The 23785-nt window shown below is 36.5% G+C and overlaps 1 protein-coding gene across 1 annotated transcript in view; it reads left to right on the top strand.

The window, feature by feature from the left end:
* Positions 1–23785, top strand: part of SUGCT (succinyl-CoA:glutarate-CoA transferase) — a 310449-nt gene that overhangs the window by 105850 nt on the left and 180814 nt on the right. The window contains exons 10-11 of the mRNA XM_058031578.1: positions 12480–12551; positions 16969–17066. Coding sequence (XP_057887561.1) covers positions 12480–12551; positions 16969–17066 — 170 coding nt within the window. The remainder of the gene's footprint in view (positions 1–12479; positions 12552–16968; positions 17067–23785) is intronic.

Here is a 23785-nt window from a genome sequence, read left to right as displayed (position 1 = left end):
CATGATGATAATAATGCTTTTGCTTTCCTTCTCCTGGCATGCCTGTGCCTTACATGTGATCCTTGTTTCAACACACATTTGTGGCATAACTTCTTTGTGATGTGTAAGTTTGCATTCTGCTGACATGAGAAGAGAAAGGGAAAACCTAACAGTGCCCTCTGAAGCTGTCTCTGAAGCTGCAAACCACTTGTTATAGGTGGCATTTGAACAGTGTAAATGCAATAATGATCCGTGGAAATCTTCATTCCCTTCTCATCGCTGTCTGAGTTCATGATTCTTGATATTAACAGCAGGCTAGCAGCAGGAGGTTTTCAAAACATCCAAGTTGGAGATGAGCACTGCTGTTCAGAGGGATGTATGCTCCTTGCATAGGTATTACTGAAGTAACCCTAGATCCCAGCCTGGGTGCTATTAGCAGTGTATTTGTTCTGGATCCCATTTTACAAGTACTTGTAGCAGCTCAGGAAACTCAGGAAGATTCTTAGGGTTCACCTTCAGTTCACATTCTGCAATCTGGTGAAAGCCAGGACAAATGTGAGGTCAGTTTTCATAGAATCATAGAATGGCTTGAGTTGGAAGGAACCTTAAGGATCTTTAAGTTCCAAATTCCCTGCCATGGGCAGGAACACCTTCCACTAAAAGTGGAAGTTATTCTTATTCTGAGTTGGCCTTGATACTCCTGCAGAGTTTCTTATAAATGAACAGAAATTATTTAGCCCACACCTTGAAATGCCCAAACTCTCAGGGTAGGCAATCATATACCACCACAGACTTCCTGTTTATTCTGTTTATCCTGTTTATTCCTCGGGTTTTAAGTCCAAAAAGATTTTTAGTGGGTTTTAAACTTCTTTGAGGGAAGACCACCCTCATGTTTTATACATTTGAAACCCAAATTTTTCTTTGTATGTGAAAGGAAAACAAATATTACTCTATAGGATCTTCACAGTCATCTGGAAGCTGAAGTCCAGTACACAACCATATGCCTCACTCATTTTAGTTGATTTTGCATTCTTTAAGGTTGCTTTGTTTGCTTATTCAGTGCATTTTAACTTGTGCAGATTTTGAAAAGAAAAAGACAGATCAAGTAGCTGGAGAAATACATTCTTTGTGTCCAAAATCTTATGCTTCAGTACATAACTTGATGTGAAAATTGGTATGCCTCCCTGCATAATTTTCTCTAGCAGCCATCCTTCCCACTTAGAAGCACAGCTTCGTCAATGTCTAATTAGATGCCCAAGCATTGTAACTGTGAAAGGAAATGTATATTGGAAGAAAATTAAATATACCAGAATCCCACTACTACTGAAACTGTCTCTGTGTTAATTAGTACAATGATTTAAATATATTTTGTTACTCTATGTATTATTTTTGATACTGTTAAAAGGAGGGTCTAAAACATCCATAGGCTTTTATCAGCCCGCTGTGGGGAGGAAGAGTGAGTGCCCTTGTTACTCTGTGCACCTCTTCTCCTTATTTGCTCCTTCTTCCCCCTCCCCAGGTGAGGCAATCAGATACCAGCTCCATATAACCTAGGGACAAGAACCCTTTTTCTGTGAAAGGTCATTTCATAGCCAACTCCAGGCAGCAGTGGGCGGGCAGCCCGTCAGGCTGTCATCAGGGGTGCAAGAGCAGGCCAAGCTTCTGCCAGCAGCCCATTTTAGTCCTTCCCAGCACAATGGCAGGTCTGTGTGCCGGGCTTGCTGCTGCCCTTTTGATGCCAAGCCCAGTGTCACCAGAAGGCCATCTGGATCATTAGGAGACCAGCCCTTTGACTTCGCCCATGCAGCAGAAGGAGGAGAAAGCATGAGGAAGGTCAGGTGCCAGGCTGCTCCTCCAGACTTGCTGGCACCATCCCTTCACTGTCACCAGGCTGGGGCCCTTGGCAGCTGGGAACATTTCTGTGGCAAGACTCATTCACTCTTTAAGACATGTTCTCCCTTACAGGAGATCTTTGCTGTTTGCACGTAGACTGTAATGTGACTGTGCTGTGGTGTTTGCAGCAGCCAGATAGTGTTAAACTTATTTGGCTACGTGTGACAAATTAATTAAACTAATTTAACTTTATGCCATGTATATTTGCTTTGGGTTACTTTCTCTAAACTATTATTTATGAAAATGCATGAAGCAATGGTGTTTTTTGCTAGAGACTGCAGCAGAAGCAGTGTTTGTTGACGCTCACTTGTCAATTGTTAAAGCCACAGGTGCAGTGAGGTGTTACAGTGTTCTGTCCTGCTACAAAGAAGGCCCTTCAAAAACCTAAATGGAATAAGAATTTGTGAATTTCCTGACAGCCAGTCAACAAAGAAGAGCAAGGAATCAAATTAGGACTGATGCTGATGAAAATCACCAGAAATATCAATGTGGACATAATAAGTAACAGGGTGCAAAATTGACTGTATAAAATGTAACACTTTCATAACTTAAAATAAACAGTTTATGGCAATTATCTATGGCAAAAAATGCAGTAATCTTGTGCTTTTCTTGATGTAACAGTGTTTGGCAGAGGTACATATAGTCCTGAACCTTTGAATTCACCACTTTGGTTTACAATTGGGCTTTTCTTTAGGAAAGTGAAAAGTAAGGTTTTAGATTGACAGTAAAAGTAAATTTGCTGGTCATGCCAAGAAATTGAAACTCTGTGGTTCTAGATGGTCTTCAGAGTCTGAATCCTGCCCTAAGTAAGCTCAAACTCCTATTAATCTCTCATTATTAAATCAGGATTGTCCTTTGGGTGTTCATACTGTCAAGTATGAGAAACAGGCTGCCCCTCAGCCATCCAGAGCAACAACAACAAAAAATATTTTGGCAGCATAAGACAAGATGAAACTTCAAAATAAATGTAACAATTAAGAAGAATGAAAAGTTTGCTAAAGAAACACATGAGTACTTGTGAGTGAAAACTTAAAAAAGGTTTTTTCCTTTCAGATCTGAAGGGGAAACATATGGGATCAATTTTGAAAATTGGAATTTTTGACTTCTCCTTTTGTCTCCTCCTATTGTCTTTTCACACAGTTTTACTGGCATACCTATGTCCATCAGAATTTTGGGGCTACAGGGGCTGCAAGGAGATTTTGTATAAAGATGGATGTAGATTTCAGGGTGTGATAATAGAAGCACACTTATAGTGTGTTGATTCTCCAGAACATGTTTTTTGTAAAGAATAATTATGTTTGTTATACAAAAGTCCTTTTCAAGCTGTAGACCTGAAGATCTGTGATAACAACTGGTATAGTAGCTTCCACTGCAGCTCTTTGTCAGTAGATAATTTGACAAATTAGGTAACAGAATGAAAATTGGTTAAATATTGGCTGGGAAAATATAAGTTGAAAAAGGCATAATATTCTGTTTTCTAATTGTAGTGATTTTCAAAATTTCAAAATTTAAATAATGCTAAATTTTGGGAAGAAAGAATTTTAATTCCAGTAATATGATAATAAATTTCAATCTTTTTCAGACTGAAGGACATGATTACAAAAATACTGGATAACACAGAAGTCTAAATTCTGTGGTTTTAAAGAATCCTAATAGAACTTTACAGGAAAATTAAGAGGAAGTGCAGTTCTGACCTTTTTTAAGACAAAATTAAGCATTCCACTTATCTAATGTTATTTTTCTATTTTTTTTAAATAGATCTCACCAGCACTATTCTTATGGCCTGGCAATGAATTTTTTGCTCACATTCAGAACTTTAAATAATGTGCATCCTAGATGTCTGGCCAGTTCAATATTTAAATCATTGATTAGAGATAAATTAGTGTTTTAAACTAAAACAGACTGCATGCAATAAACCTTAATGAGTCTGACTTGAAACTACAAATCAAGGATATTAAAGAGTTAAGGTTTAAATATTTGAAATCCATCCTTATTTCACTGTACTTTGTTTACTGAGGAGTCAATAGAATCGCATAATATTTTACAGATATATTTATTGAGAAAGATGAGTAAAATAGGGGAAAAGGACATTAGTAGAATGGATTGGAGTTTTGCTCTCTGCAGCAAAATGGCCATTTACAAACAGGACTGCTGTTTATTTTAAGTTATGGAAGTGCCAAATTGTGAAACCTGGCCAATTTTGCACCCCTGTAATTGTGTCACCATTGGTGTTTTTTCTCATTTTCACCAGCATCATTGTGGATTTGATTCCTTGCTCTTCTCTGTTGACTGGTTGTTGAAAAACAAATTATTTCACTCCATTTTTTGAAGAGCCTTCTTTATAGCAGGACACTAAATTATTGAAACCTTTAAGTTCATAGCACTGCCAGCCCAGTCTGAGTTCTAGTTTACCTGCACTGGGTCATCTGCAGCTTGAAATCCCAGACAGATTGCAGGACTCAGTACAGTCCCCAAATCAGTATGAGTCAAATAGGTGGTCAGTATTATAAAACGCACCTTTGGAAACTACCACTACAACACTTAATTTCAACGAGTAGAGAGGGAAAAGGGACAGAAATAGTGACACAAATCCTGCTCTGTTGAGTTCTACTAAAAACAGAAATAAGACCTCGTTTTGAATTGCATTCAAAATAGCATTTTTAAAACCTCATATTTGAGTACTCAAATCTTCCAGACTTATGATAGCTTATGATTATTGGAAGATATAAGAAATATTTGTCATTTCTGCATCACTAATGCCTGGAGGCCTGTATCAGGATCAAACTGTGGTCATGTATGTTGTTTTTCAAAAGAAATGTTTTCATTGCATTCTTTTGCTTTGAAAGTGAAACAAGAATACAATGCTTACAATCCCAAAATTGGAAGAAATTGTGTGAACTATTGTGTGAGAAAGAAAAAAGAATAAGGAAACATAGCTTGGATTCAGGCTTTTGAGACATTATAAATGTTGAGAAAAATATTGTTTAAAAACTGGCTCTGCAGTGCCCTTTAAAATCAGTAAGCGTCTATTTTAATTCCCATATAAGTAGTAACTGGCTGCTGTCTGTATATATACTTGAATGTTACTTGCTGTATAAGACCTTGTTTGCTTAATTTCAGCCTAACTGCATTTTTATGGCTGTGCTATAAACCTCTTGAAAATAGTGGCTTAAATGGAAATGCTGACACAACATTAATTACACTGGCTCCAGTGTGATACTGTGATTAAAGTTTATTTATTTTGTGTGTGCGTCTGTGTGTGTGTAATTTCATTGTTGAAAAACTAATGGAAAACTAATGTGGCAATGGAGAATGTGATTCTGTGCCTGATATTTTTCAACAGCAAGAAACAGTTTAAATGCCAGTTTACAGTACCAGATAATTTATTTTTAATTGAGGTATAGTTTAGGTATTTAAAATTTTTGAAGTTTGGGAAAGTGACAAGTTTCCCACTTTAAAGCTGTTCACTGTTCTTACAGGAGTTTTTAAATGTCTTTTTGGGTGGTGAAGCTAAATGTATATTTCATTAGAAAATTAAGTAAATGGTTTCATTTCCTTAGTAGCATATGTTCTTTGAGATATTCTGGAGAAAAGTCTGAAAGCATGAGGGAATGAAATGCACCGTTGACATTCTATTACTATTGAATATGAGGTAAAAGTCTATTTGATAAGTAGTTTGTCCAGATGGTGCTTCTAGGTTACTGACCTATGGATTGCATCTAGTCAGTTGGGAAATGAACAGTGCAAATATCTTATGGCCAGATGAAGAGTAAGTGAGGGAGAGAGAGATCCTGTCTCCAACCTGTTTCTTAGGACAGTGAGCTGGGATTGGAGAAGCCTTGGATGCAATCTGTTTCCAGCAGTTTATAATTGTCATATTAGGCAAGAACTGGGTAAAAACATGACATGGTCTGGAAAGCAGTTCCAAGCTCTTCTGTTTCCTGAAGGAGTGTTGAGAGTAATACACTATATTGCCTAATGGAGATATGTTTGATGCTGTGATTTTGTGTAAACTTTGCTGCCCCTTTCAGGAAGGTGCAATCAGAGCACTTTTTGTGTTAATCATCTTTTCTTGTGTATCAGTTAGACAACATCACTTTTTTCTGGATTCATGCATATATGGAACTTGAAGGCAGATGAGGAAAATTGTCTAATGAGTAGTACGTTCTGCAGAAGTGAATCGTATGCCTCGCTGGTAGTCTGCGGTGTGCCTTCCTTACATCAGTGCCGGTGTTCTGCCTCATCTCAGGGACCAAAGTAATCATTCCCACTCTTGCCATAAACACCTTTCCTAGGAGCTCATGGCATCCAGTCAAACTTTTTTTTTTTTTGGCAAGAGAATTTTTGCAGATATTGTTAATGCTAATCTGTCTGGTAGACTGACAGCTGTAAAGTTGCAAGGTAGCGTGTCCTGCAATGTGGTAGGGAAGTGAGACACAAGTAGTGTAGGTTGGAAAGATCAGAGAGGAAAAGTGAAATCCTTGTGTGGAATGTCCTTCTTCAGTTTGCTTGGTGAGAACATTCAGCATTCATTAATCCAGTCCATGAAATTTACATTTTTTTATTTTTACTGTTTGCTTTCACTGGAAGAGAGTGCAATGTAGGCAAATAGTTTCAAAGTGTGTGGTCTTTATGGTTTATATGTATTGCTCAGATCTACCACTGACCACACTTCTTGGTCTTGTTCCCATTTGTTACAGTAATTAAATATTAAGTTGTTATGAAAGGATTGTGCCATTCCCTTGAAAGAAAAAAGAATGTGACTCCTCCATGGTTCTGTGGTACAGCTGATGTTTTATTCAAACTAATGTGTAAAGATAAAGAAATTATGTGCAAAGTTTATTCCATCTGTAAGGAATGTAATGATTCTGGATCTGAAGCAAAACTGAGAATCTCCTACACTGTAGTTCATTAGGTTGGTTTGGAGAGAGAAAAATCAACACATACCATCGATACATTTGGTTGGAAGGACAAGGGAGCCTGTACAGATCAGTCAAACTCTGAATACATCACCTTCTTAATTGTAGCCTTTAATCTGCATTAAGACTAGATAATGCTTGTCCTTAAATGACCTTTACATTGAATTGAATATTGCACTGGAAAACTTCAAAGTCTAATTGACGACCGATTATGTAATACAACTGTGGTTCCAAGCCTGCAAGAGACCAGCTCTTCTGTTTGACCACACCCATGAATTCCAGGGAAGTACTTCATGCTTGTAAACAAGGACCTGTGTATGGTCACCTAGTGTCTCAATGGTTCTGTAAATGAGAAAATGGAGGGGAGAGGAAGGAGTGATGCTTGAAAAGCAATCTCTTAAAAAAATGTTAACGATATGTTTCAAAGCTCTGTTTGAAAATACTGGCTTGGCTTTTCCTGGTGTTATGTTTAAGACTTCACAAGAAAGTGCATTTGTCTGAATTGTTCCCAACTGATCCCAAAGTTTCATTCAGCCTCCACATGAAGCTGCTTGCTCCTATGTCAGCCTTGGGAGGGAGCTCAGAGGAGTGTTCTGCTGTAATGCCATCAGAGAGAGCTGCCTGTTGTGCTGGCAAACACTTATCTTACAGAAATACTGTATCTAGCCTGTATTCAAGGATACCATCATCCCAAAATCTTAAGGAAGCTGTTTGATGATGCCATTTGAAGCCTCTTGCTCTATAAGACCCAGAGCAGTTGGAATGCATGCAAAAATTTAAGTGCCTTTAAGTCCTTTTCCAGAAGTCACCAATACATACTGACTATCCCATAACCTTCGACTGTTCCCCTCATGATTCATAGTTGGGTGCTTTTAGGGATGCTACTATTAAAATTTATGATTCAAAAGGCAGCAGTGTCTTGAAAGATACTTCAAATCCAAGGTTATCTAACATCAGGTATTCTCAATGAAAAGGGATTTTAAGTATCTCTACAGATCCTAATTGTTATTCACACTGGAATATGAGATAAGAAAACTCATAAACATGAGTTATGCATAATTTTTACCACATTTGATGTAGTACAAATGTTCTGCCAAGGGGAGGTCTGAAAACTTTCAAATATTTCAACCATTGACAGCCATTATCAGTAAAAAGGCCAATATGGTAAATTTTGGCCTGTTTATAATAACACTTTTTCAGATAATTAACACCTCCTTTTGACCTCTCCTAAATATGAAATAATTCTACAATTTCAAAAACCCAATACTTTGTTCTGTTGGTCTCTCCAAGTATTGTTTGGCCTCCAAAATCTGTGGAATGTGCAAAATGGAGAAGAGTGGTTGATACATGATCTACCAAGATACATTGTGCTACCATTCAGAGGGACTGTGACAGGCTGGAGAGTCAGGCCATCAGGAACCTAATGGAATTCAACAAAGGGAAATATGATGTCCTGCACATGACAGGAAATAACCCATGCATCAGTACAGACTGAGACTGACCTGCTGGAAAGCAGCTTGTCACAAAAGGACCTGGAGACCTTGGTGAACAAAAAATGGAACATGAGCCAGTGAGAAAGAGATCATTCTCATCTGTATGAGTAGGAAAATTGTCAACATGTCAAAAGAGGTGATCCTTCTGTCTGCTCAGCACCACTGAAGCTGAATAACCACTCAATCCAGTTGTGGATCCACAACAGGGTCTAATTCTGGGGCTTTTGGGACAAGGACATGATCATACTGAATCAGGCCCAGTGAAGGGCCAAGAAAATAATTAAGGGCTTGAAGCATCTTTCATATGAGGAGAGATCCAGGATTGTTTAGCCTAAAAGGTCAGAGAGGAGGCTCAAGGAGTTCTTATAAATGTCTATAAATACCTGATGAAGGGGACCATTGCCATACACAACTGCAAATGTTCTAGTTGTTTTGATGACCATGTTTTGGACTTAAAAACTGACTTGGACTTCTGATAATTTTATTGGAATTGCCGTATTTTTTGACTGGTCTCTTATATTTTAAAGTTTTTTTGTTGTTGTTGTTGGGGTTTTTTTTTTGGTTTTTTTTTTCTTGTGGAATCAACATGCAAATTGAAACACATGCAAAGATATGTGTGTATGATTGATGATTGCCATAGGACATATAGACTTAAAATACATAAAGCAGGAAATAAATACAAAGATCAATGGTCTTTCATTAATGCCTTCAAAGCTGGCAAATTTTGAAAGGGTATTGACTTAGAGCAGTGGAAAGAAAGGCTCTTTTGGCTTCATTATCTCAGTGAGTCTTTCCTTGCTCTGGTAGTAACTTAACCTAAGTTTGGCTTGCATCTTTATTGTGTAGTCTGTGTAACATATTTGGATTTGGAGAATACTTGTAGACCAATAAAACATTCCTGAAGGTGGATAGATTTACATGCCACATGTTTAGGGAAATTAAAGTATTTTAATACACAAAGTATCTTATGCATACACTGTTCTAGGATCAAAGGTGGAAAAGTGCTGAGTGTTAATAAGGTCCTGGAACATCCATTTGGCAGTGTGAGGGGGTGATGCATACACACTGGACCTTGAGATCTGCTTTTGAACATGCATGTGTTGATGTCATGTACTAGATATCATTCAATGAGAATTTACAGGCTATTTTCTTGGAAACCCTCAAGTTTTTGCACTACACTGAAAAAGCTACACCTTTGAATGCTCACAATCTTTCTCTGCCTTTTCCTTGACTAAGATTTCTAATAATTTTTTGCTTAGTATTTGTTTCTTGTCTTCACCAAATGATGAGCTATTGCTCAAGATACCTCATGGGAGTAGCAGGTTAACTCATGATTGTACTCTGAAGAATCTTATCAGAAGGCCTCATTCTTCAGAAGAAAAAGGAAGGGAAAAAGGACTTTTGCCTTGTGTGTGTAGTGCCTTTTATTGCACTAATGTGAAATGATTCGATGTGATGGACAGCAGTTTATCAAAACAAAATCTCATTAAAATCTGTCTGCACTTTGCCCTTACTCTCCTTTGTATAATAAGATTGTGAAGCTTTCTGTGACCAGATGGTAACCTGTGGCAACCTGTAGTGTGTGTACATTCATGGGTGATGAATAAAACCATTGTCACCCTTAAATGTTGGCATCAACATAATGTTAGTAACATTTAGAACTTTCTGCTTTATCAGCAGCAATGACTGGCAAATAATCAGCTGTTTTGTAATGGGAGGCTTAAAATAGCAGCTGAAGACATTTGAGTTAAGCTTCATGGAAAAAGACACTGCTGCATTTATTATGATACCATTTTTTTTTTGTGTAATGATGACATGATTGTTATTTTAGCTTTTTAGACATACAGTGCAATTAAGAATAATCAGTTTTCCCACACATTCCACAAAGCAACTGAAGCACACATGCTAATAACCAGGCCCTTAAATTCAGAGTGACTTCCGCTGCTGCATGGGCAGCCAGTGGGTACAGATGCATGCTTCACAGTGGTATGCAGCAGCTATTGTGTGATTGCAGTCTTCTTACAGAGACCTGGGTCTCAACAGAAGTTGCTGATAAATAATAAACTCTCTAATATTTGCCCATAGTACCAATAGAAGCACTTTTTGGAGTGCTGAGGAGGAGGATCTGTACATATGACATATGCTTTGTAAGCTGTAGCAGGCATCCAGACTGGAAGTTTAAAAGAATGTACAAAAGAATTCTGATTTGTGTTTACAGGAAGTAGTAGATGGTTGCACCAATAAAAATTATTCTGCGTTATAGAGGCACACTGATACATACAGCGTTTGACTCATAATTTGTGTGACTTGCATGAGGCTGGTTTTAGAACTCTGAACATCAGCAAAGAAAAATCATGATTTGGACAGGGTGTTCAGAAAACAGATTTTGCCTGTAACTAAAGGTAGTAAGTTTATTCAGACAGTTTTAATTCATAATTATTCCCACCAAAGGCCTCCCATTTACTGGGAGGGAGAGTCTTACATACTCTTTTACCAGGGTCTGCCATTATTTTTTTAGAGTGAGGGTTTTATGAACAGATTTAGCTAAGAAATGTTTATATGTTTGCATACAAATATTTTTTTGTACTCTTTTCTCCAATCTTTTTTCTTTGCTTACTGCTCTTCTCAGCATAAGTATGTAGTACCTTTATGTGATGTGTTCCACTAAACTTTTACTGTACTGGGCCAAGTCAGTGGTACTTTCTTTCATGCTTGGGACTAATTGTTTGCTGAATTTTATCTTTGCTTGCTATCTTAGATGGAACTACTTAATTAAATGTATGAAAAATAAATTGTTAAACCTTATGACTGGACAATACTCTTTACCATGAAATGAAACATAGAAAGAGCCCACAGGTGATATTTTAACACTGATGCACAGTTACCTGCATTTCAGAGGACATGATTGTCCACATGCAATTTTAAAACTTGGACTATAACAGGTGGTAAAAGAGTCTTAGTGAACGTATTTGTATCTATATGAAAGATTCCAAGTTGAGATAGCATATTGCTCTCTTTGAAGAGGAATAAGCCACAGTGGCATGAGAAGAATTTTAAAGTGTTTCCATTCCAGGACTTACATTTGTGTGGTATTTTACCAAAATTTATTGTGAAAATTCACACCTTTAAATGAGGACATGATAGCTCATTAAAAAAAGACAAAAAAAAAAAAAAAAAAAAAAAAAAGAAGAAAGATTTGTATGAATGGAAGATTAGTTTTGCTCCTGCAAGAAAGGATTGCAAGTTCTTACCACCATTAGTGCACCAGCCTATGCTGGCCTCTTACATTCAAGTCAAATTAATGGTGAAAGGATTTTTCCTAAATGTTTTCAAAAATTGGGCTGGTACTATGTATGACTGAAGCTGCAGTTATACACCTTTGTATAAGAGAGACATGTGGAGAAAAGAGGAATTGCATTATCCAGTTTTAGAAGATGCCCAAACACAATGGAAAAAAATTGAGGATGTTGCCAATTACAGATTTTCTTTTTTCCAGTGGAAATCTAAGTGAGATGGTTTAGACTGAAATGAAAGCTTATATGTTCTACCCAGTTCAATGTTGTGTTTACCATGAAATGTGCCACTAAGGTCACTGTAATGAAGTCAAAAGTAAAAATTACATCTTTAAAGTTGGACAAGAAGTCCCATTTCCTCCATGAGATCTGTCTTGAGACTACTGGCTAAGGAGATAGCCTTATCTCCAGCTGAAGAGCTGTAAAGGCGGAGTCTCTCCCTTTCATTCCCATGGGAGTTCCTAATTTTTAGTTACTATTTGGCAATTATATTTTGGTGTGTTTGGTCCGGATCTGTAACATTTCAGTGCAGACATCTGCTCTGAGTCAGTCTGAGTGAAGCTGAATAGTATATACTTACCTCCTGGCAAGTAAACATCATCATGGCAATCCTCAGTCCTGTGACTGTGGGACACATTAAGTTTAAGGGTAGCTCATGACACATTTTTATCAAATAAACTATTAACCAAGATGACTTCTCAGCTCTAGGAAAAACAATTCAGAAAGGGCCTCATCCATCTTTGTGAATGGGTGACTTTGAACACTTTTGTAGAACAAGAGATTGAGTCTGAATGGAAATGTTTAAGGAAGTCATTTGAACATTATTTACATAGTTTAACTTCAAAGGTATGCTAATATTTTATAGTTTAGTTACAGCTTATCACCTGTCTTTGTTCTTCCAGGCATTTAAGACCAAGGATGGCTACATCGTGGTGGGAGCTGGAAATGATCATCAGTTTGTCACTGTGTGCAAGGTGTGTGTTAGGCAAGAGTCCAGAAATAGCTTCCATTCTTACTAGGAAAATTAAAGATGCTGATTCTTCTTTATTATCTCTGTTTTTTTATTAATTTTTTTATTTTCTGTATGGAAATACAGGGTGAGTATTCTAGCCCTGCATCTGTTCTGACTCTGAGTTCAGAACATACTAGTTCTAAAACTTGTAGGTACTGTGCTGCTTTTGAAGTCTGTGCACATCTGATTTAATCTTCATCTACTTAAATCATTACCCAAGCACGTTGTCCTTTAGAGCCCCTAGCATGTGCTGATCTGTGCTCACTGAGAAACTTGTGGACTTAGAAAAGAACTTAGAAAAGTTACAGGACTCTGGGCTGATTTTGGAGTGGTGCGGAGACATGATGTTGAAGAACAATGTTTAAAAAATATTTTTTCTAAATGAAATGTATCAACATTCCAAATAAAAGACCCCAATAACATGTAAGATGGGACAAGAGAATTTTTGCATATAGCATTAGACAACATTTCAAAAAATTACAGTTCTAGCTATTTTGGCCATTGTGTTTTTACTCTAGGAAATTGGATATTTAACATAAATTAGTGACACAGGAAACTGAGCGTTATTTTCCTCCATTTGTTCATGTCAGATATTTCACATTTCTGTGGAAGTTCATCACTAATAACTGGAATATGTAGTAAGAGGACAGTGCTGTTTTGATTCTCTTTTAGTACAGTTTGGGGTATGAATCCTCACCTCGCTATGTGGAGGGGTTCTGCTTTCACCTTGAGTTGACTCTTAACCTCTTCAAAATTTGCTCAGTGGGTTTTCTTCAAAAAGGTGTCTGACTACTACAGTCATCATTATCTTAATATTGAAGGAAGACTAATAGCTGAATAAGTGTCTACCTGGCACAACTCAGTTTTATCAAAGACACATTATCTCATAAGGGAAATATTTCCAGAGTGTCCCAGGACATAGCTGTGAATGTCTTCTTGGTGCTTTATCATCTAAAATGAAGAATTATGTAGCAAATGTTTGTCATCCTGCAATCCTTGAGTAAGATAGAGCTGAAGATCCATCTCAGTAGGTTCTGACTTCTTGATGTGAGCAATCAGGCACTAAATCTTTAGACCATGCACTTTACCTGAATTTAGGGTGCAGCTGAGAGAATTACAGTGTGCCTTGTTGCTACATATTCTCTCTGTAATCATTAAAGAGTGAATGGAACTCCAGAAGATGAAGCAAGATTTTAATGGTTTGTATTAACCCGAGAATGTATAGGATGAATATTAAGTGAGATTAATATTATCACTGGTTTGCAGGCTGGTTTTTTCTTTTTTATCTTGATAAATGTGTTCTGGTGTTCCTACAATTGAATATAAGAGGTACAGAGGTAAGAGCATGGAAAAATGACAATTGCTTACATTTCAAAGGGATTAAAAAGGCAGAAGAAGTAGTTCAAGTTTTGAGTAATTGTTAGATTTTTCTATACACCAGTTATCATATTTGTTTCTATAAAGAATGCTTTTTACCCTTATCAGGCTGTTATAGGTATGGATTTGGGCTGTTACATTGCCCAAAAAATAAAATGATGAAGAAGTCAGTGGAATGCTGGAATGAATACTGATTAGAGATATGCCTTGTGCTTAGTCAAAGGTGATTTGGAACTTAGTGTGAAGAGGGAAAGGCAATAGGGGAAAAGAACTTTATTACAGGAAGGCCTGCAGCACCCTAGTGAACTTTAGTAAATACAGAGACAACTATTTCAAACACTGTAATTGCTATTAGAGAATCTTTCTGAGCTGAGTTGGTGTGGAAAATAGAGGCTGTATGGAAGCTGTTGCCCTGAAGGCACATAGTCTAGAGATGCAACAGCTGGCTCAAGCTGTCAACTATCGCAAACATTCTGCTTCGATCTCCTCAGGCAAGCAGAAAGAAAAATCTGGAATAATTCACTGTGATATTTTCAAAATTAGTGACAACTAACGTAGCTTGTTTGAGGACTCGGATAATTGAAGAAAAACTTTGTAACACTGCTGGCTGAAATGTGTTTCATTGTGGTCAAGTATTAAAGCAGCACATCCTGACCTGTGACAGATTTGGTCTGATTAGGAGTACTGAGCAAGACTCTTCAGGAGACTGAAATTTTCTGTACAGCAAGGGAGATTTCAAACAGATTTGCTAGTGTTGCAGGACACAAAACACAGAGAGTGTAAGCTCTGAGTGTGCATGTGGAGCTTGAACAAGGCCTCAAATAGAGAGCACCATTTTCATTCTAAATGTTCACAGTGAAATAAAGAAAATAACATTGGCAACATGATGCAGAAAGATGAATGGTACATTAATGAATAACTTCTCAAGTGTGCATTTGTTAGTCACAAAAAAATTGAGAAGGACATATATAGACATGCAGGTTTTACACCAGATGGACATTAAGTTAAAGCTGAAATCAGTAACATTAATTAAAACAGCAGAGTGAGCAACTCCATATGATCATTTTTCATATAACACATCAAATGGAACCATAGCTTTCTGATTAATGTATTGGTTTTCTAAGCTCACATAAGTATGCATTATCATTTAATTTGAACAATCTTACAGTTTTTTTCCTAAAGCAGTGATTTGTAACTCCAAACCAGCAGTATTAAGGAAGTAATTTTAAGGGGTACCAACAGTATTGATAAACTTCCAGATAGAAAAGTTTACTTAACTATTTTCTAATGCTAATTTATGATATGTTGTGATTTCCATAAAATGGATTATATAAATGCAGAAGGAAAAGAAAATATGCTGTGAATTAGGTATTGATGGAAGATGCTAGATTGATGTTTTATGTTACCTTGCAGATAAAAATCTGCAGAAAAGTTTTGTAACATCACCATTGTTCTAGTATTAGTTACAGATACCTTGCTTCCATGCTTAGTTTTGTTACTCTAGGTGGAAAATAACTCAAAGATGACTATCTGTTTTAATATCTCTAAATAACTGTTGAAAGAATATATGTTTTGCTGAAGGTTCTATGTCATCAACAGCTATTCACTTGTAAAAGAAGCTGTATCCTTATTCACTCCAGCAAAGTCAGGAGTCATTAAATGATTGTGGCCTTGGTCTAAAGCAGTCTCAGAGGAATTAGTAGAATGTTATGTTTGAAGCAAATGTCAGAGAGATTGACATCAACTTGACACCCACTTACATGTGGTAGTACACAAACATATGCATTCAGGGAGCGACTGAACATGTTAATAAAACATAAGTCCATTAATGATTGCTAAATATGTAGAAAACACCTTCAACTCAGAAATGTCCTAATCAAAAGAGAAGTGGAGTTTGGATGAATATTAATGAAGTGTTGTATGTACTGGCCCTCTTCTTAAACTCTTCCTAAGCAACAGACAACAGGCAGAGATAGAATGATGGGCTATAGGAACTTCAGATTTGAGCCATTGTTTTTTTTAAAGTAGCATGTTTAGAATGATTATGACTCATCATAAGAAAAACTGAGCTTTAGCATGTGTTAGTGAGTAAAAAGACATGAAGGATATGTGACAGTCTCTTTCTTTATAAGATTCTATGCTGCCTTTCTCTGTAGCTGATGTAATTGGTGTATTTTTAGAATTCACATTTAATTGTGTTTATTTATGTTCTATAGAAAGTCATTGTGGCACAAATAGGTAAATTATATTGATTTCCCTCACAGCTGCTTTTCTAATGAATGCCTGTACAAAATAGTAAGACTCATTCTGCATATTTAATTCCCCTTATAGTATAATACATATGGTCTTCACATGTTGTTTAAAGCGCATGTTTTTTAAAGGTCTAATGTGGCAGGTGGAAGTTAGACATCAAAGATGTATTTTTCCTTTCTCAGAGGCTATACCACCACTTTTCTTTATTAATTTTTTTGGAAAAAAATAATAAAAAAGACCAACGGTGTTTCAATAGAAAAAGACTTTTATAAAACAAATTTCTTTTGTTTTTCTTTTTTCCTTTTTGACAGAGATTACTGAAGTGGAAAGAAATAATCTTAGACATATCTTTTCTCCATCTAGTGTATGAAGTACAGACGTATTTCTTTTTCTGTGACATATAAGTTAGTGCAGGATAATCCCACAGATCTATCCATCCCTATGTTAGTAACTTACTTTTTTGGTGTTTTATGGTAAGAATTTCTCCTGGCTACTCCCAAAAGCTGTTAGCAAAGATTTGGATCTTCAGTCTGATTTCTCTCTTTTTCCTTTACTTGTTATGTTGCATCAACCAGGAGGCTTTTTAAAAAAAGAAGTAAAAATTAATTTTTGATTTTTTAATATTAAATGATTGATTAATAGTGATTATTGGAAATCAGTGATTTTTAAAACAATCAGTAATTATTTTGTTTTATATATATATATCTCCTGTCAAGCACATTTTTTACTTACCTTTTTTTTTTACTTAGATCCTGAATTTGCCTGAAGTTAGTAAAGATTCTAGATACAAAACTAATACACTCAGAGTCCAGAACAGAAAAGAACTTATTGACATATTATCAACCCGGTAAGTTAATTAAAAGGGAAGAATCTTTATTTAATCTGTAAATGCAAAGAGTAATGCATAACAAACCCTCATCATGTGAAAATTTTGTTTTACTCTTTTGAGATACTCCAGTTTTATAATAGGTATTGCAAAAGCTTACTGATGTTAAATAGTCAGTCTTTTGCACACAGACAATGGTGCGAACTAAAGAAGCCAGACCACAGATTTAAGTTTTCAAAAACCCTTTTTAACTTCTCAACATTAACTTGAATTTTAGTGAAACCAGTGCTTTCTGCTTTCCTGGAGGAATGTAGCACCTGGAAAAAAATGCTTGGAGCACCATTTGCTTTTGCTGTGGGAATTTAAAGCTTTCAATGAGTGTTTCTGTATCCAGGGGAGTTCCACTTGCTTTTCTCCCTTACTGCTGATTCTGTATTGTAGTTCTCTGTGCCACAAACTCTCCCTGGGCCATTCCTTTTGAAATCAAATGGATATATGTTTAGTTTTCTGTTTGGGAATCATCCTATTAAGTACTTAATTTTTTTAAAGAGAGGGCTGAAAAAATCTTTTATTTGAGAGATTACAATAGCTTAGTTATCTTCCTCATTCTGTTTGAGAAGGTCTTATGTCTGTGATGTGCTCTTCTGTTTAAATTTATGTAATGAAACAAAAATCTAATCTGTGTAAACCTTCCCAAAGGTGGCTTTGGCAGCACCTTATGCTTCTGGGGCTGAGCACAGGAGATGGTTAATTATTTAAGAAAAGTCATACAATCATGTTGACCAGTATTAGTCTTTGTCAACAAATGCATAACAGTTATTGAGGCAATTTTACTGGGGGAGTTTAGAAGCATTAAGTCAGATGTCTTCCCTTTTCATTCCATCCAAGAAAAAGAGTTTCAGCTTCAGAGCACATCCACACTCCCCACTCTCAGTCTCACATTTTTTAGATATTGAGAACCAGATTCATGAATCACTAAAGAGTGTAGAGAGTTATTTAATTTCTTCTGGTTGCACTTGTACTTTTGTCTCTATCTGACCTGTATATTTTTAGATGTCCTGCCCCTGGTGAAAAAAACAAAGTACCAAGTGACTGCATTTTTGAATAATTACGGTGCAACTGTCCTTGATTAACTTTTGGAACTCTTCTTTTACCTTCTTGTAACAAATGGATTGTGATAGTGCAAATGAGGCCACTTTTGCTATAAGTTTTGAGCCCCTGAAAGGCCATAATTTATCTTTTGACCTAATTTTGAGCTCTTGCATTATTGATGCATAGTTTTAGTTTCAAAGTTGGTTCATGTTGATTTATTACTTGGACTTCATTTAGTATGGAATTTGTCTGATGTACTCTGGTACCTTTTGCCATCCGTAGATCAGTTACTTGATAGCTTGTTGCCTTTGGTTAATTTTGGATGTTGACTTTTTTTTTTCTTATTGGCAATGTCTGAGCAAGAAGATAAAGTTCAAGGAACAGTTGTTCTTTGAATTGCCAGAATTACAATTTGTTTTTGTATCTGTAGCTATTAGTTAATCAAATTACATTATTGCTCTTCTAATTACTGCTTTATGTCTTTTTTTTTTTTCTCAGAGTTTGTGTTCTGTTTTATTATTATAATTTAGGCTGAATTTCTGCATATTACATGCAAGTATGTAAATGTATACACACTTTTGGAGTAGACATTTCTAAAGTATTCTGCTATGTCATATTATTGTGAGTTCATCTGGTAATCAGTTATAAAACACAGATATAACAAACACCTTCAGTATTCTAATGGAAGTTGAATGTGTTTCCACACACATTCCATGGTAACTTTGCTCTAATTCACTAATGCACAGTTTTTTGTAAAATTGTACATGGTTTATTTTTGAAGTTACTTAGAGAATTAAATGAATAACTTCTCAGTGCTGAAAAATGTCAACCCTTGAGAAATGAAGGGAAATGACAAAATAGTAATGATAGAATTTCACTGAAAAATACCTTAATTTACTCACTGATTGCTTGATAGTATTACAGCTTCCAGCACATGGAAAATATAACCCTAAGGTGCATTACTTGGACAAAAACACCTGCAGACCCTTCTATTCACTCACTGTATGTGCACTGCTGTCCACTTTAAAATGAATTTGTGGAGATATAAGCTGGAGCAGCTTAGAAGACATATTCTTTAGACATTGATTTTTCTCAGTCTAGCAAATGAAGTACAGTTGTGTGAAGTACAGTAGTTTTGTTAGGATGAGACACTCCTTTTCTCCCCAAACTCTCCTGCTGCCATTTTCAGTTTATGCACCCTTTCTGTTCCACTAAGTCATTGGTATTTAAGCAGCATGTATGGCAGATGCTTGGTACTCTGCAGTTGCTTGCATATAGCAATGCTGTTGCACAGTAGAGATAAGCATATATTTTTTTCAAGCCTTTGATGTTGTTCTAATCCTAATAAACCAAGGCTCCACCAGAGCTTAGAGCAGGTTTCCACTGACCTATCTACCCTGTTTCCTTGCCCTTATCCTTTTTGAACTGTTTCTGGAGCTGTGTTTTGTGTTTCACCTTTTCTTTTCAACTTTTTCCTAATTTTCAAAATGAACTATCTTCAATTAATTTCTAACTTCTGAGCATTCAGTAAGTGCAAAAAGAAGTAACCCTTAAGAAAAAGTGTTCACCAGGCTTTGTATTGGAATAGGAGTTGTTCAGACCCACTCACAGGGTCAAAAACTCCCTGAAGCCTCGAGCATATAATTCGCTTCATGCATGGAGCTGAAATTTTTGAAAGCATTGAACTTACCAAGGAGGCACTTATTTGCCACCAAGGTGGCTTTTATTTGCTAAAAAATGAGCAACAGGTCACTATTTTATTTTTAGATGTGTGCACAAAGGAGACATTGGGACAATTGGTCAATGTTAAGGAATGCTGAGGTTTTTTAAGAAAAAGGCTCTATATTGGGAATTCTTCACCCATGTGACCTCTAATTTAAATCAATAATTCTATTCACCCCCTGTGGTCACCTGTGGTAACCATGCCAGATTTCAGGGCAGTCAGGTAACCATGGGGATTATGCAGCACTTAGAAGAAATTGACCTTTAAAGAGAAGACTTCTCAGAAGGGTCTGAAATTATATATTCATCAAAGTCAGATATACTGAACTGAGTGAGAATACAAGATGGGGACAAATATGACTTCAGACATATATGCAACTTGAAACAACTCCTCTGAAAGCTTTGAATTGCTCCATTTATTTCAGAAAGAATTTCCTCATCCTCTTCTCTGACAGAAATGACGAGTGAAGCATGCCTGTCCTTAGCTCTTTAATCCAGCTTGCTCTCTGTACATCTCAATTCCATTTGTAGGGCACAAATGAAAGGTGGAGAGGGACAGCAAATAAGGAAGGATAAGTTCCCATATCCACAGAGAATGTCGTATGTCAATAAAAGTGAAGGGAAGGTAAACTCCTGTGGAGTGGTATGTGGCTTCTGAGAGAGCCTGCTTTCATACTGAAGCAATAAGAGGGATTACAGAAAACAGTTCCATCTCAAGACATGAAGTGTTTTTAGTTCCACAGTCTATGAGGAAATGAGTAAAATGCTGCAAGAAGGATATAGGCTCATGGGGCATTTTGGACTTATTTTGCTACTGGTGGTGTTGTTCCCTTTGCCATCTCTGGTCCTCTTCCTTCTGTGCTGGTTTTTTCCTGTTCCCATCATCTTCCTCCACTTTCTACAGGCCCCCTTCACTCTCTTCATCTTATTTCCTCTTTCTTCTCCTACTGCTGGCATTTGCACATCTACTCTTCAGTAAAAGGAAAAAAAAAAAAGAAAAAAAGAAAAAAAAAGTTTTGGTGCCTTCTGTATCTGCTTCTTTATTTACGTTACATTTTCCCCAAATGACAAGAAAGCAGAACTCTGACAAAAGCAAATTACCTCTGCCTTCCTTTCTTGTGTATGTGCCAAGAGTCAATTTAAAATGACCCTACCTGGGTGGAGGTCAGGTTCAATGGCTACCACTGAGGCCCCTGAGACACCCAGCTCATGTGAGAACTGACAGACTACAGAGCACTCTGTTTTTTAAGTTTCCAGTGAAAACCTCTGGTTTGTGAGTTAGGTGTACATCTAACTCACAAACAAGAGAACCAAGTTTTAATTGTTGCTCTCTTCCCCCTCTTCCTCTCTTTCACTTTTGCTTCCACTAGAACACCATAGTACCAGACACAATGCAGATTATTTTGTATGTGTATATATAAGCAGGCATATGTCAAGACACACGTATATAGACTGCACATGAAATTTTACATGTGTGCAAAATAGTATAGTACCCATTTTAATAGTTCCAAGTATAATACCAGTTTTAAAAGAAACTGCTTTGAGAAAGGGGGCTTAATCTGATGATCTTCTTCAAATTACTCCAGAATTCATACATTCATCCCACCGTGCACCTCAGTAATGTAGACACATATTAAGGGCAGCTAAATGTGTGCTCCAAGGTACTTTGGGAAATTAACCTGTAAATGGAAAAGAGTGTGTGGGGGGGTATAGGTGTAGGTGGAAGGTGAGTAGCAGATGTGCCCTCAGCCTTTAAACTGAAGCAGCTTCACATAAAGAAGAACACATAAATTCAGTATGATTAGTGCTCCTTCAGCTCCAACCAAATTATTGTGGACTCAGAAGTGTTAGGGCTGGAAATGATTCAGAGTGGAACTTCTATTCCTAGCACTTATATTTTAAACCCCTTATTCTTGACTGTACACTACAGCTGCATGCTGTGTATGTAAGTGTGAGGGGAAAAGGAATGAGCAGGAAGGAAACACAGAGGAACTTGATCTTCAGTTAATAAAGTCGTTGCTAAATGCTTTCCACCTAGTAACAGAAGAGCAGGGCATCTAAAGGGGAAAGAGTATTGTAAGAGGTTTAATTTGCCTGATGAGAAGCATTGTTAAATTCACACTTGTTGAGACACACCCAGCCTTTGTAAATCTCCTTCCCTATCCCCACCATTTCCTTTTCTAAGCCAAGTGCCTGGCTGACTGAAGTCACTTGATAATATTACAAGCATGAGCATCTTGCTGTTTACAGCTTCAGCAAGACAGGTGTTTGAAGTTTGAAAGACAATTGACTTCAGTGTGGCACAGCAGGTAAGGCTGACTTTCCCAGTCACATACCTTACCATCACCACAGAGAGGGTTGAGCTGTGGAGGCAGTGGCTACCAAATTGCCACATTTTGCTTTAAAACGCTTCATTTTAAATTGCTATTTTATGCTGTCTTCTGTGTACACAAATGAGAGAGATCTAAAACGTCTCAAGCATCTGATTTTTGGACTGGGTAAGCTAATGTGTATTTTTGTGGGTTTTTTCTTACCTTTAATAGCCTTCTAGGATTATCATATCTGTGTGAAGTTCAAGATCCTTTTTGAAAAGGAACTTGCCATCTCTTTTCTGATGACTTACATTTCTAACTTGAGGCTACTGAAATCAGTGATTTTAAATGGACTTTTTGACCTGTGTCTTGCTAGTTCCTTAATCCCCTTGGGTTAAAAGAAAACCAGCAACATAATCAATGCAACTTTTCATCCTTCTCAATGTGCTTTTTTTGATGTGTGTTTACCTTGCTGATTTTCAGTTAATTTGCACTTTTTTTTGTCATAAGTATAAAAGTTACGGTCCTTTTTTGTACTTGAGTAAAACAGAGGAAGGTTGGAGAAAAGCAGTATATTTCTAATGTGCGTAGCTTAACACTATTTGACTGCAAAAAAATTAGTTCTTTTACATGCTGGAGTAACTTCTCAGTAGCCAAAAGAAATGCATTTTACAAGATAGTCGTGTTTCCCTCCGTGTGGTATGCCATTCCTTAAAAATCATACATGGTTTTAAAGCAGCATGCAAATCTTGATAGAGGAAAGTCTGTTAACCTCTGGCACAAACTTAGTGCACAAAGGTGAAGATTTATTAATATTTCTACAAAACTGGTAGCAATATTTGTAGTATGCAATATTTATTTATCTATAAATAAACAATATTTATTTATGTAAATATTTTTATTTATATAGAAATATAAAAGAATTTTCATGGTGAATTGTTGTAACTGCAAATGTGTGGATGGTATTTTTTATATAGCTACCACTTATAATCTACTGTATGTGACATCTTTTAAAGTATTTGAAATATCTCTCAGCAAAACCTGTACAATCATGTTGATGACGACTATTTTAATATTTTGTCTGTTGTGATTTTCCCAGTGATTCACCAGTAACAGAAGAGTACCCACTGACAGAGATATTTACACACTATTGAGTAAATACTGTAGAATTCACTTTGAAAGCACGAATTCTGTATTCACTGTACACTAAAGGATAATGATCCGTTATTTGAATTTTCCAAACAAATATTTTCTAGGGATTTTGTTTTGTGTAGTGTCTTCCATAGATGCTACTGTAAGAAACTGTACCAACTTCTTACTCATTTAACTACAATTAAAGAGGTGTTTGGTACTGAAGAGAAAAAATATTCTAGATATTTGGGAGTGAAGAGACTGTTGATAGAACAAAATAAAACAAAAACTAGGATGCAGATTTGTGTTGTGCTAGAAAACACAGGAATGCTCTTGTGGATTTTAGCAAGAACAGAGGAGCTTTTTTGTGATTGACCCCATGTAGAAAGCTCTTACTAATCCTGGAGGTTGCTGTTCCATCTGTATTTGGTAGCTGTCCAAATTACTTCTCTAAATTAATTGCCATAGGTTTCCTATAGAAAA

This window comes from Melospiza georgiana, chromosome 1 (assembly GCF_028018845.1).
Source record: "Melospiza georgiana isolate bMelGeo1 chromosome 1, bMelGeo1.pri, whole genome shotgun sequence".
NCBI lineage: Eukaryota > Metazoa > Chordata > Aves > Passeriformes > Passerellidae > Melospiza > Melospiza georgiana.
Note: the sequence above shows the minus strand (reverse complement) of the source record. Positions and strands in the feature narration are given on the sequence as shown.